At 43.7% G+C, this 19,840-nt stretch overlaps 1 protein-coding gene across 1 annotated transcript in view; it reads right to left on the bottom strand.

The window, feature by feature from the left end:
• The window catches only part of PREX1 (phosphatidylinositol-3,4,5-trisphosphate dependent Rac exchange factor 1), a 219,292-nt gene that overhangs the window by 54,119 nt on the left and 145,333 nt on the right, over positions 1 to 19,840 (bottom strand). The window contains exons 10-15 of the mRNA XM_083746110.1: positions 19,551 to 19,698; positions 13,616 to 13,716; positions 12,362 to 12,465; positions 11,370 to 11,419; positions 8,106 to 8,181; positions 2,025 to 2,097 (exon numbers count right to left, since the gene is read on the bottom strand). Coding sequence (XP_083602236.1) covers positions 2,025 to 2,097; positions 8,106 to 8,181; positions 11,370 to 11,419; positions 12,362 to 12,465; positions 13,616 to 13,716; positions 19,551 to 19,698 — 552 coding nt within the window. The remainder of the gene's footprint in view (positions 1 to 2,024; positions 2,098 to 8,105; positions 8,182 to 11,369; positions 11,420 to 12,361; positions 12,466 to 13,615; positions 13,717 to 19,550; positions 19,699 to 19,840) is intronic.

Here is a 19,840-nt window from a genome sequence, read left to right as displayed (position 1 = left end):
TACCTAAGACCATGGAGGGTAACTGCAGGTTAGCAGGGACAAAATGAACCAGTGGTCTAATACAGTGGTACCTCGGGTTACATATGCTTCAGGTTACAGACTCCACTAACCCAAAAATAGTACCTTGGGTTAAGAACTTTGCTTCAGTATGAGAACAGAAATTGTGCTCCGGCAGCGTGGCAGCAGCAGGAGGCCCCATTAGCTAAACTGGTGCTTCAGGTTAAGAACAGTTTCAGGTTAAGAACGGACCTCCAGAACGAATTAAGTACTTAACCCAAGGTACCACTGTAGTATACAATAACATCATATATAATGAACTCCACCCACTACTGATGTAGCAAAACTAAACCTCAGCTATTACCTGCTTATGTTCTTACTAAAACATACATACTGCAAGCCATGTAGAGCTTTAGTCACAAAGACACAAACACACCCTTGATTCAAAGAGAACATTTGGAAGAGTAAAAATGATTAAGTTTTCACACATGGAGGTTCAAATCGTAGGGTTTGCCTTTTTAGAAGTAGCTTTCTTTTTATAGCTCTCAAATGGATGTCTGGGGCCACTTCAGTGTCTAAAATACAATAGCAGGGGTGGGAACAGAAAAAGAAGAGGGAAATGAATGACATTAATCAAAAGCTGCCTGACAATGGGCTCAGGGTCTGAGAGCTGCACCATGAACAAAGGAAAGGTGTAGGGAAATGGCTGGATGTGGGGAGATCAGTTTTCATTTGGGGGCAGATCTTCACTGCTGAACCGGAAGCAATCAGGACATAGGGCATTGCTTGCAAATTGCATTTGTGTGTGTGTGTGTGTGTGAGAGAGAGAGAGAGAGAGAGAGAGAGGGGGGGGGGGGGCAGGCAGAGGCAGAGGCAGAGGCCTATTCAGTCTAATTTGCTCCCTTACGTGCTTGAAGAGAAATTTTTATCTGTTGCTTGGAATGGACTGGAGGAGCACTGTTGCCCCAGCACAGACAGATGATCTGGTCAAAATCTACCTCAGACTTTACAGAAGAGGCAAAGACAGAATAAGTGAAGTCTGAGGTAAATTTTCAGTAAATTATTATTGAAACAAACTGAACAATAAAAATAAGTTCTCTTATTAATTACCAATTCCTTTCTACCTTGATTTAACACACACACCCCAACCCTCAGAGACTTCAACCAAATGAATTGGAAGTGGTGGCGCTCGGTTTTTACTTCCTGCTTTTACCCCCCTAACAGTGGGTAGGGGGTATCACAGAACGTGGGGATAAGCAAGGCAAAGATACCACATAAATTCACTCGCGTCCCCCAAGAGAGCTTTTTTTATGAGGAACTCCCTCCCCCCCCCCAAAAAATGTGATTTTGAAAAGTAAGAATTTATCTTTTAAATAATAACTATATTTTTATTTAATTGTTATATTTCTATTTTATTTTTGGATCTGACTGCTTCTGTGGGCCCCCTGCTGTGATGTCACGATCCCCAATCCACCCAAAATGTGTCCTTATTTTTTTTAATTGAATGTGGCCATATTTACACTTTAGCCACACCCACTTCCCCACTTTGCGACTCCCTCTTTGCCATGCAGCCCCTCAGAGCGTTTCGCTCTGGCCTACAAGAAGAGCCATGGCCCAACTCCTGGCAGGTCTATCGCCGTCATCAGTCAACCAAAGTTATTTGCAGGCTATTTTCAGGACACACTTTCCTATGGCACAACTGCCCTTTGCTTATGCACAGTGATCGGCGGGGAGCCGGTGGTAGAGGCCCTCCCCTTGGTCTCTTCCAGCTGCATAATCTTCTGCATGAAGCAGAAGAAACCCTACAGGTTTGTGTACACCTTGCAGTTTAATGCAGATGGCAAAATGGTTTGACTGTTAAAGGCTTTTGGCTCTCCTTCCATCTTACAGGCCCGGTTCGGTGGCTGTTTCGTACTCTGCACTGGTGGCAACATTATGCAGCAGAAGGTTCTGCCACATTTCCTGGTTAATGAGACAATGTGAGGTCCCTGTTAATTGGCTAGAAGAAGGGAATATTGATGAATTACCATGGTGCATGAAGCCATTGTTGCAGAATCCAACGCCCAGCGCGACAGCTTCCTCCCTCGTCTGACAGTCTCCCTGGTAACAAGAGAGGACAAATGTTACACCTCAGACCACTTCCTAATTCACAGAACTTCCCCCCCCCCCCCCCAGTCTGTGACCGGGTCCCAGCTCTCAAATTAATGCGGCACTCTTTGCAAAGAAACAAAAGTAAGCAATTAAAACGGGACTCCCTTTGACTGAATCCCATTCATTCCTATATATAGTGCCTCTTGCCTCCCACAGGAATTGGAAGCACAAAGACCAGAGCTCCGGAAAGCAGCTGTTTTAACAGTACAAACACAGCACATTACCTCAATGCAGAGACCTTCTTTAACTGGCAATTGCAATAGTCTGAATTTACTGCCCATTGGCTAAGACAATAAAACACCTCTTTAGAGTAAGAGGCAGCCAAACCCACGATGGAACGAGGGTGAAGACTCCTCATTCAGACTTCCCAAAGGTCAGTTTTAATACAATTTCTATATGACACTGTTGCCCCCCACAGAGAAAACCACGTCTGCTTTAAAAAGAAATAACCCATACCCCTGCCAGTCACATTATTTGAATGAATGTTAGTTTACAATATTTCCAGGAATGATGCAATGGGTGTTTCTGGCTGACCTGGAAAAGCAGACAAAAATGTTTGTTTTGGTGCCTGATTTGTGTGGGTAGTCAACTGAAGTAGAACCACACCAGCATAGCTCCATGAGGCCTTTTCCCATGTGTACCGGGCAATTTTACAACCATTAAGTGAACTCCCGTTCCCCATTGAAAGAGATTCTTCTTCGTGTTCCATCCTCATTTAAACCTGAACATACTTTTCCCTTCCGCGGTGATAGCAAAAGCTATGTCACACAGCTAAGGAAACTTAACTCCTATCCTAACATATTTTGTATTGGAAAAGTCAACAGCATTGCTACAACCTATCCATAAATATTTCTTGCTTAGGTCTAAAAGGTAAAGGGACCCCTGACCATTGGGTCCAGTCGTGACTGACTTTGGGGTTGCGGCACTCATCTCGCTTTATTGGCCAAGGGAGCCAGGGTACAGCTTCCGGGTCATGTGGCCAGCATGACCAAGCCGCTTCTGGCAAACCAGAGCAGCACATGGAAACGCCGTTTACCTTCCTGCTAGAGCGGTACCCATTTATCTACTTGCACTTTGATGTGCTTTCAAACTGCTAGGTTGGCAGGAGCAGAAACCGAGCAACGGGAGCTCACTCTGTTGCGGGGATTCGAACTGCGGACCTTCTGATCAGCAAGTCCTAGGCTCTGTGGTTTAACCCACAGCGTCACCCATGTCCCTCTGCTTAGGTCTAAAATCTGACTAATCATTTTATTTCAGGGGATCACCATCATGGTGCTCACAGGTCCCAATGCTGTGTTCAGGCCCTGCTTGAAGGCTTCCTATAGGCTAATGTGAATGTTCGCTTTGTCAATAAAGAATTAAACACCAGCTGTTTGTCCTCCTTGGGCTGGCTGTGCTCAGAACAGCAACTAGTTCACACAAGAGAACCTCAATCTGATCGGTCTAAGGATCTAATAATGTCTTTTGTTGAGACAACTGTGCACCAAACCTGCCTGTTTTAGTTACTGGCACAAACTGCTGCTATAGAAACTTCTCACCTCATGAGAGGAGAGAAACATAAATTAAGTTTTGGGACTGCTTTGCTTCCCCTTTTTCCGTTGAAGCACTTCCTTTTCCCTGCAACTGAGAGAAGGGGAAAGCGGTTGGGCCACAATGCAAAAAGAAACAAAACAACTTGGTAGCATCAATTCCCTTTTTCGTTTCTAGCTGCTGAAATAGAAGTACTATTTGAAAGGTGAATGGACAACAGCAACTCTCTCCTTGCTGGGGAGAGGTTTGCATTGTGTGCCTGTAGTAGCTGTAATGTGTGCCTGTAGTAATGTGTGCCTGTAGTAGCTGTTAGAACCAATAGCTGCAACAAGTGCAAGGAAACTTAGATAAATGTAGCAGCTGTCATGCATGTAATATGTGAAAACTGAGACTAGGCTGTATTTGTCTTTATACACTAAGACTAGTCCAGTACTGCTTTCAGCTTCAACAAACTCAACAAACACAGAAGCTACTGCTGATTCCTAAAGGACAAACATCACAAAATGCTGCAAGTGTTGACCAGATCTCTTTCTCAATTTTCCTGTAGCACAGGCAAACCAGAGGGTAGTATCAAACTACATGAAACTTTTAGACATTAATATAATTTCTAGGCTTAACTTACATTTCCCCCCCCCATACAATTTCCTGCCCCAGGGCTTTCTGTGAGTTAAACGGGGAAATAGTTCATAATCCGCAAGGGGCCACAATGTCATTTTATCTACCCCCCAAATGTGTTTAAATCGAAGAGGAAATGGTTTTTGACACCATTCTTAAGCAAGCCTTTGGGAATCCAATCTGCTTACAAGCAATTGCACGTAAAGTCTTAGAGCAGATGACTTCTCCAGCAAACTTGGCTTGCAGTCATCATAATGCAGCTTGGACTCGGACATTATTTCTTGCAAAACAGCAACTTTCAGGTCAAAGAGGTGACTAAAAATAAAACATTGCAAATCCTCTCTGCATACTCCAGATACCATACAAAGCCTTCCCAAATGGAAAAAGAAGAGCAAAAACAAAGTTTAAGAATGGTTCAGATAACAGAATTTGAATGGCTTACATCTGAGCACAGCTGGAAGCCAGTCTGGGCCTATGGCTGGAACATTGGCAAAGGAGTTGCAGACTACATGGCAAAAGAGCATGTAACTTAGAAATCCACTTAGAATTTCTGGATATTAAGTGGCATATAAATACTTGGAATAATATTGGCTTGTATTCAATGTTGCACCTATGCCTCTTGTTCTGTTGGTGCAAGGATTTTTCTTTGTATAACAGAACTCACCACAACCACCATACAACCCCTAAATCTCTTCTGGGAGTTCTCCCAAGCCTCCAAAGTAGATATTGGAAGAGCATGGGGAGGAGAGGGAGGGGAAGTTCTGTTGTGCAAGGGTAAATCCTTACAGTAATGGAATGAGTGCAGTAGATACCATCCTAATACTTGTCTCTAAATGTTTAGCCTCAACAACAACAACATTTTTAAATGTTTTTTTCTGATTAAAAATGTGCTGTTGTATTATTTGCAGAGTCTGTATGCCACTGATTGCTAGCTACTTGGAATGTCAACAGGACAGGGCTACTGCCTGCATATTCTGCTGGTAGGCATCTAAGAAGCATCTTATTCTTCTATTCAGTTGTGGCAAAATGTTGCTTTCTCTCCAATGCTTGGCATACAGGACTGACACCACAATCCAAATGAGCTTGATTAGCTTGATCTGCCTGCTAAGTCGAAGGCAGAACCATATAACACCGTTGTAATATAAAGGTATGTGATCTTGTTCTGGAATAGCAATACATGCCCTGCCAGGTTACTCACTTTTTTATTATTAAAGATTAAGCACATTTTAGAACTTAATCCATGAGAAAATGAAAAGGGGAAGCCAGGAACATACATACATATCTTGTTTCCAATAGGAGTGGGAGGCATATATTTAAGGGGAAAGCTGACTCTACAGGCCATGTGGGAACACCAAAGTATCCAGAAGGCACGACAGCAGGAAACCCCAGGAAAGTTATGTTTCCTGCTTCTAGAAGTTACAGGACTTATTACTACACATGCAGCACGTCCATATACATTTCTAGCCACAGCATAGGGGTCATACACTTCTCTTTTGACTAGCGAACTATTTTTCTCTCCAGTATCTATGTAATTTGGGGCACACCAATGCTCTTTTCTAAGGGACGTGGGTGGCGCTGTGGTCTAAACCACAGAGTCTAGGGCTTGCTGATCAGAAGGTTAGCAGTTTGAATCCCTGCGACGGAGTGAGCTCCTTTTGTTCGGTCCCTACTCCTGCCAACCTATCAGTTCGAAAGTACACAGTGCAAGTAGATAAATAGGTACCGCTCTGGCGGGAAGGTAAACAGCGTTTCCGTGAGCTGCTCTGGTTTGCCAGAAGTGGCTTAGTTATGCTGGTCACATGACCCGGAAGCTGTCTGCGGACAAACGCCGGCTCCCTCGGCCTATAGAGTGAGATGAGCGCTGCAACCCCAGAGTCATCTGCGACTGGACCTAACCGTCAGGGGTCCTTTACCTTTTTTTAAATGCTCTTTTCAGCACTTGATTTGAGCCAGGCCAATGGCTATACACTATCCACCATCGACACAGTATTGAATAGCTCAGTCAGGCGAACATGAGATTCTTCATATCAGGGTTGTGGGTTCAAGTACCACCCTGGATGAAAATATTCCTGCATTGTAGGGGGTTGGACTAGATGACCCTTGTGGTCCCCCCCCCCCTTCCAACCCTACGATTCTATGATTCCCTGAAATCCTGGAGAACTATTGTCACTAAGTGTCAACAATATTGACCAAGACTAGCTAACAGTCTGTATTGGTCCAAAAAATAGCGTCATAACTAGTTATTTCTACTCTGGGACACTCACCCAATTTTACAGCCTTGAGAAATTGGAACTTGGTTGAGCCAAGAATGAGCTCTGGCCATTAATGGTCCAACTGTTCAAATTCCAAGTCTTGCAGCTCAGATAGTCTATACCTGGTCAGATGTTGGCATGTTGCTACAACCCTATGCCAAATTTCTCTCTCTTTTTTCCTCCCACATCAACAGTGTGCAGTGGCTGAACATGCTTTCGTGTGTTAGGCTGACAACATGAACTGTAATGAGGACACTCCAATGGGTCAGCTAACCCTACTAAGCCTCTGAATAAGAGGACATTACATAATGCTAAGTTTATGTAATATATTACAACTTCAATTGCCAACATGTTTAATGATATTTGATGCCCATTCTGTGCTAAGTTAAGGTGTGCCTGTCATCTCACATTACATAGCTGCTTTCAAAAGTTCTCTCAACTCTGGCTATATCTTGTACACAAAAATCAACAAGTTCATTGAGGGGGTGAATATGGACGAAAAATTATATACTCAATAAGGCAGAAAGTGTCTCTTACATGATTGCTTCTCTGGATCTTTAGATATTGATGTGGAAATGAAAACCAGACTCTTCCATTAGTAAGTGATCTCCTTGGCTGTTTGAGCCCAAATTACAAACAGAAGGAACAGTTCTTCAAAACTCTGCCAAGCAATTAAATCTAAACGAGTATAGGGCTAACTTATTTGAAAAATGAAAACTTAAGATATTTATTTGTGCTGGATTCATATGAAGGCTTACTCAGAAGTAAGACCCACTATGTTCACTGATACTTACTCTAAGGTAAGTTTGCAAAGGACTGCAGTTTGGGTCAAAAATAATAGTATTTTCCATAGTTTTCAGTATCCAAAAATGGCTCTATTGGAAGCAGATTTGCTATGGCATTAGCCCACTACAGGTGTGTATGGTTTATGGGGTGTTAGGGGAGGCGGAGTACTTCTGGTGGGAGACACACCGTGCTCATTCTCGGGTAGTTTGTCCACCTTTGGTCCCCACCCTACACTCAACTCTCACCTGTGGCTCCTATAAGCTGTAAGCATGCGAAAGTGACCAAACCCTGAGAATGGCTTCGACTGGCCGGCTAAACCAGGTGAGGGTAGCCAATGGGTCTCAAACCCTCAGTGCAGGACTTCCCCTGCATGCAAAGACAGGCTCTGGTGCATTGAATGGATAAGACCAATAATGGGTCCAACATGTGCATGTGATGCAGAGGGAAGTGAGGGGCAGATGAGGCACGTCAACCTGGGAAGGTAGCCCACCTAGGAGAAGGAAAACTCTGATCCTAAACTTCTACTGCCTTGTGGGATATCTTCAGGAGAAGAAAAGGCTATAAACCTTACATAAATCCGGAGTGGAGCTCTTAAGACAGTTGGATGGCACCTTGTAATGCCTCCTTTTGGCAACTCCTGCAGCCAAGCTGGTGCCAAGCATCTTTCTCTGCTTTCCTTTGGACCACATTAGCGAGGCTGATGCTTCAATGTAATAAAACTGTGAAGGGTGCAACAGCTGAAGCAAAACATCAACATGCATATGCTGTCATTACCTGAGCAATCAGCCAATCCACCAGCTTACTTGCTGGGATCACTGACTTGTAGGTCTTCAAGTGGTAGTCTCGGTCTCTACAGAAAGAAAAATGGAAAGCTCATTAACAACATGGTTGTTAGTAACATGAACAATGCCGTTAACTTAGGCAGAAAGAGTAATTATAGAAAGGAGATTTCTCCATGTAACTTATAGCTCCACTAATGTGATCACCACATTGAAATTCTTGGCAGTTCCCATGGACATTCCACGCAGGGCAGGGAATCCCAGGCATTACTAGAATGCTCTCACTGTACTCCGGCAATTCATACCAGTCTTAAATCTGTTGGTATGTATAGCATTTGTTGGTATGTATGTATATTTATTATTAGCTAATAAAGGGTTTTGTTTACAGTTCTCCCTGGATACTAATTTCTACCCACCTTCCTAGTACAGAAAGCAATACTTGTTTTTGCATGTTGTTCGCTTAATGCTGTTGGAGCTGATGTATTCAAAAGAAGCCCCTAACGGTATGCCCCAAGGTCAGTAACGTTTTCTCAGCTGAAGCGATTATCATTTTTTGAAGTGTGTACGAATCATTTGCTTAATGGATGAAATACACATGTGTGGAAGCATGAGTGTGCACACACAAACACACTCCAGCACTACTTTCCCCTGGGGTTACAGTGTCTTCAATTAAACAGAATTCTGATTCATGAAATGCCTTTGTGCTCCAGGTGCTATTTGCATGACAATGATTTGTCACTCACAACACCACATCTGCTCCATAACTGGGAAATAAGAGGTCAACTGCAAAAAAAGGGAGGGATGATTGCAACCTCTTCCTTTTAGCGAGCATTGCAACAAGGCTTGTTTTCCTCATCCTAAGAATTTGTTTTATGTGATCAGCAGCAGTTGGTTTAAGAAACAAACAGACCATGTGCCCATGTATCCCTTTTTCAAGCATGGCTAGCTATAGTGCCCATCTGAAAGCTAAAACAGGGAATCGTTACGTTTCAATACTTCAAATAAGCAGAGAATGTTTTACAAATAATGTTACACATATGAGGAAAGAATGTTTAAACAACATTCTTTGTTGTTTAAATAAGAATTATTTTCTAAGATTACCTCCTATGAATGTTTCACTTTGACCTAGTAGATTGTATCTCAATTCCTGGAGTTCTACCAAATGAAATGATCTGGCACTTATTCCATAAATATTATATATCAGTTGCTTTAGTTTCTGACTGAATTGGAGTACGGTTATGATAAAAGGAGGAAAACATGTCTTACCAAACATGTTTGGTGGAAGTAAGCTGAATTTCAGCAATACCAGCTGGTAATGTGTCTGAGATCTGTGTACTTAAAAAGACTAGCAATTGGTATATGGCAGTCAGGATGCTCAATGAGAAGTAAGATAGAGGCCAATCAAACTGTGGTGTTGCTTGGAGATTCATGGAAATAATTGTGTATGTCATAAGCACGAATCAGTTTCTTGTATCTCACCCTGTGCTCAGAGGGTAGGAACAAAAGAATGACCTACATAATGGCTGTGATGTCCTAGGACAGGGGTGGGGAACTCATGGTCTTCAGATGTTGTTGGACTGCAACTCCCAGCATCCCTGGCCATCAGCTGTGCTGATGAGTGTCTAACAACATCTGGAGGGCCACGGAACCAAATGAAGTTTATTAAAACAATACAAAATACAAAACCTATTGGCACAGCTACTCTTGCTAACTGGAACCTAAAGCTTAAACCGGTTGCTATTAATGTAGAGGACACAGGACTAAGACAGATGGCCTTTGCCACTAAGTGCTCATAACTTATCTTTGAAGGAGAATCCTTCAAAGCTCTACACTGCCCAGACTGGTGACTGGGAGCGGCCGCCGAGACCATATAACACCGGTCTTGAAAGACCTACACTGGCTCCCAGTACGTTTCCGAGCACAATTCAAAGTGTTGGTGCTGACTTTAAACGGCCTTAAAGCCTTAAACGGCCTCAGTCCAGTATACCTGAAGGAGCGTCTCCACCCCCATCGTTCTACCCGGACACTGAGGTCCAGCACTGAGGGCCTTCTGGCAGTTCCCTCGCTGCGAGAAGCCAAGTTACAGGGAACCAGGCAGAGGGCCTTCTCGGTAGTGGCGCCCGCCCTGTGGAACGCCCACCCACCAGATGTCAAAGAGAAAAATAACTACCAAACTTTTAGAAGACATCTAAAGGCAGCCCTGTTCAGGGAAGCTTTTAATGTTTAATAGGTTATTGTATTTTAGTGTTTTGTTGGAAGCTGCCCAGAGTGGCTGGGGGGACCCAGCCAGATAGGCAGGGTATAAATAAATAAATAATAATAATAATAATAATAATAATAATAATTATTATTATTATTATTATTATTATTATTATTACCAGGGGTCATGTAGACTTGCAAGCTACCACAACCCCCAGCAGTGGGGAGTCCAGAAAGCTCCTTGGTTTTCTGAGGCATTCCAGGGTCAGCTAGAGCAAACACAGGTATGAGCCTACCATTAGATAGCTCAATTGGTAGAACATGAGACTCTTTCATCTCAGTGTAGTGGGTTTGAGCCCCACGTTGGGCAAAAGATTCCTGCAATGCGGGGGGTTGGACTAGATGACCCTCATGGTGTCTTCTGTCTCTATGATTCTATGTTGCAGCAGTGGTGACATACACAGCAAAGCTTTAATAGACTGGTAAATCAGCTGGATTCAGACCAGTGTGGTATAACTGAGAAATTTATCATCCATGATGAATGTGATGCCACAATTAGTGCAGGTCCATTGGAAGTCCCTGGAGCATCATCTAGGCTACAACCTGTGGAATCAGTTCCAGGTGTTCCAGGTGTTGCAGTTTGAGGACGTGGAACTACATCCTTGCTCATTATGACTAGTGAAATCTAGGATGAAGAGATTTGCTTGATGGGTCTAGGAAGTGGCTAATTCTTAGGAATCTCGGTTTTGTCTTTTCCCCCCAAGCAATTCTGATGCCCTTATGAATTTGCAATCGTGGTGGCAAAAGCCAAGGGTTTTTTTTTGAATAAGATTCCCAGGGGTCAGAATATGACTTTGTTGTCCCATGTGGCAATCTGCCTCCAAAGATGTGAGCTACCCTGATCCGCACCTCTCAGAGTAACATGCAGAACAGCCTGCATCTCCCAAGCAGACAAGGGCTTTACTACATTTACATAAGGGAAGGGAAGCGATTTCAACTGATGTGACGTAGGCAGCAGCAAGACAGGCAAAACACGAAAGCATTGTGATAATATACTTACTTTATCACCGGAGTGTAAAGACTGTGGAGGCGGCAGTAGAGCCTCACACCCTGCAGAGAGAAATGAACGCAGGCTTGAAATTTCAAAACAGATATAATATTATCTAAAACACATGCGGAGGACCTGCAGCAGTGAGTCTGGCTAATTTTTCTCTCCAGGCATTTAGCGGCACCTTATTGCTGTTTATTTGCTGCACTTGTACTGATTCTTACCCAGTGGTTGATGAAGCTTGTGGATTTTTGTGGTGTTTTATTAAATTACTGTTTTGACTTGTATAATTAGCCTTGAGGATCTTACGGTCAAAATGGCAGGATAAAAATATCGTACACAAACAAACAAACAATTAAAATGCAGCAACAGTTTGCTGACCTTTGCATACCAATCCTAAATGTAAAAACATGTAAGTTTTGCTGACTCTGTATATAAAGACACACAAACATACATGCGCACGCACACTTTAAAGTAAGCTGCTTTCATTCAGCTATTGACCATGAGGTTTTATATTTCTGGTCTTCCACTCTAAAACATCTGACCTTATTTTGACATAGACTGTACAGAACATCTCCGTGTATGGCTACATAAAACTTGCTGCAGCTTCTTCCTGCTGAATGAGATAGTCAAATATTCATGGAGAAAGAGGGGGAAAGGAGTGAATCTCTTTTGGTCTCTTAAAGAGCAATCCAACCCAGAGCAATGGTTTGGGCGGAAGGCTCTTTCTCCCCAGTTTATCCAGTTCAGTCAGCCTTCTGCCAGATGCAAGGGCAGGGGGTCTGCTGGAAGCATCCCTGCCTGTGAGGACCATCTGAAAGTCCTGAAAAGGGCATTCCAAGGGCAGGGTTGAGTTGACTCGGGATCCCCTAGATCCCCATATCTCTCATGCAGTTGCACTGGGCCCAGAATAGCAATTTGACCAGTGCTTCAAAGCAGATTACGAATAAGCTCATTGTTATAACAAACTCTGGCTATGCCACAACGTCAACCCAGAAACATACCTTGGACATGATGTCTTCCAATTCGCTCCTTGGCTTGTAAGTCCCATCATCATAGCGAAACCTGTACATCACCTGCTCGTTCTTGAACTGGTGCTTATCTGAAACTGAAGCAGCAGAACAATAATCCAGCAACCTCTGGAGGACCACAAATCCCCCAACTATGAAGTAATGTATTCTGTTCTTGGGACAATGGCTTGGAAGCAAATGAAGGCAGCAACTACTCTTCTCTTGCTTTTTCACACAGTTAGGAAAAACACCCCTGACATTGTAATACAAAAAAGATTATCAAAGACATCAGACAAGCTTAATCAAATGACTTCCCAGTTAAGAATTGGGTTGAGATCATTTGCTCTGAAACTGAGGCAACTGAAGGTTTGGGACCTGAGGTAGAAAACATATTGGTGCTTTGAAGTGTATTTTCCAACCACGTGCACCTGAGGGATGGAAGAGGAATCCCTGCTGCATAAATGACAAGAGTATGTATGGCTTTCTGCAATAGTAATAAAAAGCAAAAGAAGAAAACTAGCCCATCTTTAAAGAGAAAAACCCTGCAATCTGGCCATCCTACAAACAAACAAACAAACAGGGTACCATTTCACACATTACTCTGAAGCGAGCCCTGTTTTTGCACAAAATATACACTCAGAAAGCTGAATCCAATGATATTACAATAAGAAATGTACCTATATGGCACACAGGCTCGCTGCAGTAACTCTTTCTTTTCGTATGTACTCTGAGTGAAAACAATGCAACCAACTCTAATAACAGAATTCAACAATGGCAATTCACTGTAGTCACAGTTTCAAAAGAATCCGCTCAGTTAACAGCGATCCATTTTGCATGGGGGTTCCAATCTAAGTGCGCCCCACCACCATTTCACCCTCTTCAGGGCCCAAAAGACCCGCACATCAGCGTTCACACATCAGTTGGATGTGCCTAAAATGGTCAGCACCTGTACTAACAACTTTGGGGCCCTTCAGCTGCAGAGGGCCCTAATTCTGAACACACCACACATACCTATGAGTTTGCTCCTGCACTGAAGTATTTAGAGTGAATACTGATTTGTAATGTGTTGATGTTTAGAAAACTCCTCCCGTTAGATAAAGAGAAAAATCCCAAAGTTGAGACATTGAAATATTGGTTGCTGAGGCCTGAACAACATGCGGTTGGTGCTCTTAAAATAAAAATCCATCACTACTTCTCAGTATACTACTACACCCGATATGATCTTTTGCTGCCGTGCAAAGCACTCACCATGATGAATGATGCCATTCTCCAGCAGAGCTTGTCCCAGGTTGACCCCTTCTTCCGGTTTGCTTATCTCCCCAATTTCTATGAGCCAAGATACAAACTCGCTGTAGAGAGAAGAGGAGCAACAAATGCAATTAACTCTCTGTTCCCTTTGGCCAAGAAGATCAACGCACAAGATGTGAACTGTCTAAGTGAAGCAACACATGTCAACACGAGGGTTAGTGTAGTGTAAGTGGCTGGAGTATAGGACTAGGACCTAGGAGACCCCATTCACCCACGAGTAAATAAAGCATAGACAATTGTACAATAAATTACAACAATAATTAAGACAATTAACACAAGATTTCCATGAGATAAGTTGTTTTAATTTACACATTACAGGGGGAAGATGGAAACTCAACATGGGATTGCCATATTGGGTGGCACCCTCGTGTTTCTTATAAGGTGTAATTCTACCCTAATTCTGAACGAATGGCTGCAGTGCAGTGTTGTAATATGCAAACCAGAACTCAAATATGGACAGAATACAAATGAATGCAACAGTGAATGAAGGAAGGAGAGAGAGAGAGAGAGAGAGAGAGAGAGAGAGAGAGAGAATGAGAATATTATTACAGAAAGAAATAAACTTGATGAATGGGGCACTGTCAGTGTTCTGATGGGATGTGGCCGTTTGCCAACTGAGCAGCAATTATTCTACAACTGCGCAAAAATCCAGACCGAACATGAAAAGGATTTCTGAAAGGCAGAGCAATGCAGAGGAAATCTGTGTTCAATAAAAAAGCTGTAACTCTTCCAGTTTGTGTAGGTTTGTTGCTTATCAAAACCAGCATCCATGCATCCAATTACACGGCCTCGGGTGCCCTATTTCAGCCTGTATTTAGGAAGAGTTGACTCATCTAAGCTGCAGGTAGTTCATTAAAAGAAGAAAAGGGAAAGTTACAGTTGCTTCAGCTTGGGTTAGGGGAATGTAAATGAAGGCTTTTCAAAGTAGTTTCTACACCTTTAGACCCGTATGACTTAACAAAACTACATCAGACTTTATAAATTTGGCATAACTCTGCACTGGAATGTGTAGATGATAACCGCCGCTCACCAAATTTTCGAGAGCTGTTGCTCTGGAAGCTGTGAAATACTTTTTAATGCCTTTTAAAATGGTGCTTACCCCTGCTTTACTGTTTTATTGCTTTATGCTGTTGCAAATGGGCTTGCATATAACCAGTGTTTCGTTGCTAATGGCTCTCACAATCAATTTCAATACTCCATGGCAGGGAAGCACAAAACAGGAAATAAAACTGACTTACAAGGCTAGTGTTCTAAAAGTAGAAGAGTAAACCAACAAAGGGGATGGTTGTGAAATCAAAACATTCAAAAGCACATGATGGGAGTGACCAGCTTGCTTCAAGCCAAGATGACTTTATGAGCAATCAGGTCTAGCTAGACTGGGGCTTTGCCTTTGACTTCTCCTCCATACAAATAAAACCCCTGCACACAAAATGGCAAAGCCGGAACACCATTTTCTTACATACTAGTTCTCTATATGAAAGGATTTGGTTTGTAAATAAAAGAAGTTCAATTAATCATCTGAGCTCCACCTACAGTGTGAAGCTCTACAGCTTGACACAACTTCACCACCTCAAACTATGTTTCGACTAGTAAGTCCCAAACCGTGTGCCATGCGAGTGCTGCTTTTGCACTGTGAGACGGATCAATGAACTAACAGCTCATAGGAGCTCAAAGTACCTGGTCACGGCTGGTTAGCCTTGCTTCCTGTCAATCATGCTCAGTCCATAACAGTTACCTGTTGCATCACTACGTTGGATTTCTGATCACTGCTGATGCAAAATCACAGCAAAATTAGGTAAAGGTAAAGGGACCCCGACCATTAGGTCCAGTCGTGGCTGACTCTGGGGTTGCGGCGCTCATCTCGCTTTATTGGCCGAGGGAGCCGGCATACAGCTTCCAGGTCATGTGGCCAGCATGACTAAGCCCCTTCTGGCGAACCAGAGCAGCGCACGGAAACGCCGTTTACCTTCCCGCTGGAGTGGTACCTATTTATCTACTTGCACTTTGACGTGCTTTCGAACTGCTAGGTTGGCAGGAGCTGGGACCGAGCAATGGGAGCTCACCCCGTCACGGGGATTCGAACCACCAACCTTCTGATCGGCAAGTCCTAGGCTCTGTGGTTTAACCCACAGCGCCACCCGCATCCCACAGCAAAACTACCTAATATCAAAAGACTGGTGCATCTCTGCATGAGTCACTCTCCTCTTTCCAAGCAAGTGATGCACTCAGAACACTAACACCTGCAGAAGTGCAGAGGACCTCCGAACACGGGGGGGGGGGGGCGGTCCGTTCTGGGTGTCGGGCGGCACTTGCTGCAGGCCTGCAGTGCGCCTGAGCCACGCGTCTCTCCTGGGAGTGATGAAGTGGCTTGGGCGCCCGCAGGCTCTGCGTTACCCCCAAAGGTCCACCCGCCACCTCCCCCTCAGTTGTAGGGTGGCTGAGTGGCAGGCAGACTCCTCGGAGGCCCCGCAGAGTGTCCTGCCCCAGGCAGCTGGCCCCGCCCCTGGGCGCAGGACACATGCACCGCCCCACGCACCCGACTGGCTTGCTCCACCGCTGTCTGAACACAGCTAATCCTTACTCTTTCACAGATCAAACATTTGCTTTTTAGAGTGTGAGAGTGAAGGGTTTCTTCATTTACAATTGGAAAAAGAAGTGTGCTGAAACACTTAAGCATACACTTGTAGCACCAGGGTATTTTAGTTCAGGCAGCATAGCTGAAAACGTTGGTGCTCGCAGAGAATACTTAAGAGTACATCTGAAACCAGGCTGCTTGAAGGCTGTTTAGCAGCTTGTAAAATGGGGGTATTTCAGCTGTTACAAGGGGTCTGCAAACGTTTTTCTGAAAATAAATGAAAAATGAAAGGAACGAGCCCTATTCATTTCAGTATTGAAATGAATAGAAATTAAAACAAATGAGCTTCCAATGAAAAACCTACCCATTCATTTAATTCATCTCTCATTAGTTTCTAATGTGTTGGAAAATTGAAACACCCTGGAACAAACTTTACAGGCCATAGAAAGCACGCATGCACGCACACACGCACACACACACACGTTGCTCCAGCAAGGTTCAATGAAAGGTGGGAGGTGCTTCAGAGAGCAGTTTGCAAAGCTGCTCTCTGAAGCAACCCACTCCATTAAACTTCACTGGAGTGGTCTTAAAAGGTCCGGACCAGCAGTAAGCAGGATTGCCTCCTCTACCAATGGGGGACAAGGCGATTTTGCTTAGGTCTGAGTTCAGAAGTGCAAAAAAGTTCTGAATTCAGCAGGATCACTCTCCCTTCCCATTGGCTGAAATGAAGAAGGAGTGATCCTGCCTAATGCTGGGTCCCCACTACAAAGCCTCCTGATAACCAGCTGCTTGTATATGAAAAAGTGGTTTGGCTTATTACTGTAACTGTTCGGGGGGGGGGGGGAATTATTTGAGTGTTCTATGGAAGACTTTGCAATTGCTTAAAGGATTGCCCCTAGAAATGTTCCACTGATAATCCATCCCAAATGTGCTTACAAGCTGCCTGTCCAATGTTATTTGTGTTAGAAAAACAACAAAAAAAATTCGAAACTTAGCAAATGGTCCATACTGTTGTACTACTCAAGTCTAGTAGCACTTCATTTAGGAACTTAACCTGACAGCACAACAACGCTCATGAAAAGGAACAAGGGAGGAATAGGGAGCTGGTTGACATGCAGCAGAGGTGTGCTCACAAGGATGCAAAATACGACACGAGAAAGAACTTTTGAGTTGATCCATGAGGAAAGGTTAGTAAGGTCAAGGAAGAAAGGAGTGAGGCTGACAGTTCTGCATACAGACAGAACTGTAAAACAAACTAGAAAAGCACAGTTTGACATGTTTGACAAGAAACTTCTTTGCTATTTTGAGTTCCAAATAGCAAAAAATAAAATAAAAAAAATGTGCAGCTCAAGTCTGAAGTGGAGGGAATGTCTAAGAATAGGTCAGATATGAAATGACAGGTTTGCAATAGTGCATTTTGAAGTTCATTGGCTTAGCCCTGCTGGGTGGTCAGGACCAGAATAGCAGCAGGGCTGCTATGGTTTGAAATCCACAAAGATTTTTCTTCTTTTTTTTTCATGCTTAGAAGGATTAAGAAGCTACGGCTGAAATAGCAAGTTTGCTTCAGGGGAAGCTTAAAGCACACTGATAGCTCACGATGCACATCTGCAACAAGAGTGTGGAAAGGAGCAAGCTTTGGGTTCGGGCTGTGGTGAAAAGATGTGTCTAGCCAGCCACAGATGGACCTCTTTACTGCTGTTGCCAGGCCGGGCTGGTAAAAATGAGCAGCATACACTATGAAATATATAAAATTTCCAAAGCAATGTGATTAAAAAGCAGGGTGGGCAAGCAGTTCTGCCACTATAATTGGCAAAACCAATAGCAGAAACCCTGTTCCTCCCACAGTTATGAGGATACAACACTACGGAGACTTCTCTTCACATTGGTCATGTCCACATGTAATGCTAAGCCAAGCCGCTGCTTAGTGCACATGTGAGGCCTACTGGGTAGGAGACGGCAACCACTTTGTTCTTCACCATTCCTTTAAGCTCAGTTATGCATGTGTCATCTCAGTGGAGTCACTAGGGTGCATGAGGCACTGCCCCACCAACCTCAGTCTGCCCTCAGCCAGTGCCCCACCTGCCTATCACCTCACTTACAACCAATCAGGGGGTGGCTCTGCCTCTCATTGGCTCTAGCTCTACCTACTGCTGATGCTCTGTGCTTTCTGCCCTGCCCAACCCAATGGCTACCAACCACCACAGTGAAGGTTTCATGGCTGAGCTCTCACCTTCCTAACCACAAGCTGTAACTATGGTCTGTTATTGGCTACAGCTCGTGGCTAAAGAGAAGAGCTTAGTCACAAGCCTAAGGTTCAGCAACATGCTAGGCCAAACCATGGTTTAGCTGCTATGCTAAACTAGAAGAACCAGGGAAAAACTAGAAGACCCAAGGTGCTAACCCTGTCAATGCACAGTTGAAAATATCTCTCCTTCTAAGACACAGGCCAGTGTTTGAGCTGTTTCTCTGATATGCTATAAACACTTGTCCTTCCTTCAAGTCTGCCCATCAATCAAGCACAAGGACACAGCAACAGTATGGCCATGAAACTGTTCGGTGGAACCTAACACAGATGGAACAAATGCTCCTGAAAACAAACTTCCTGGCTGATCATTTCCGTATTAATCAGCCAAGCTGGAAAAGTCCTCTGAGATTACTTCCTGTGACTCTCTGGTTCATGTGGGGCATTGAAGCATACTGGTAGTGTGAATATCTTATCTAATCTCTTCTTGTCAAATGCCTCCTGTCTGCATTCTTTTCCCCTTCCACCTCAAAAGTCTTTCCAAGGCTGAAATCTGCACTATTCAAAATTGTTTCCGAATGCCCAGGAAAAATCCTGCATAAATTTAACAATAACCCCATTGTTAAATTTATGCATCTGGGTTTGATATGGAGGCCACGACAATTCTAAGTGAGTCCTGTAAGAGTATCTTTTAAAGCATTTTCTTCCGTGCAAAACAAAGGAAGATCATGGATTGTCAAAAACATTTCCAACCCATAATTCAAGCATGTGTCGTGCACATAATTTCTCAACCTCCCTGCAGATTTGGATTGATGTTTGCAAGTCGTCTTCCCCTACCCGCCCCCCGCTGGAATTTGCTGCCATTGCGTAGTCCAAGGGCATTAAGCAGGAATGGATGATTAATTTTAATAAACTAATTGTAATGGAGGTTAAAGACCCTTCCAATTAAATCCCATCAAAGCACATCTGATTTGGCTTCACAATACTGTCCACAGAAAACCCACAGTCCTTTCCGTTAATTGGAATGAAAAGGCCTTTTCAACCCAAAAGCCACTTACTTGCCAAGAAAGCACTTGGGAACAGTGCTTAATTTTCTTCTCCTGTCTTTGATAAGGCTCACTTTCTTGTTCATCATCATGTGATACAGCTTCTCCCCTTTCTCGGCGATCATGACGTACGCATCCCTCTCCATGCCCAACTTCAGACCTGGAATACAGAAGCAGGGTCTCCCTCAAAAGCTTCTCAGATGAAAGAAAGGATTTGCTCAAAGACCAACAAGTCGTGTTCCCACCCCACCCACCCTTGCTGGAAATTAATTTAATAAACGTGGTAGGGAAAACTTGGGGAA

This window comes from Podarcis gaigeae, assembly GCF_964106915.1.
Source record: "Podarcis gaigeae genome assembly, chromosome: 6".
NCBI lineage: Eukaryota > Metazoa > Chordata > Lepidosauria > Squamata > Lacertidae > Podarcis > Podarcis gaigeae.
The sequence above is the reverse complement of the archived record's forward strand: the minus strand, read 5'-3'. Positions and strand labels throughout refer to the sequence as shown.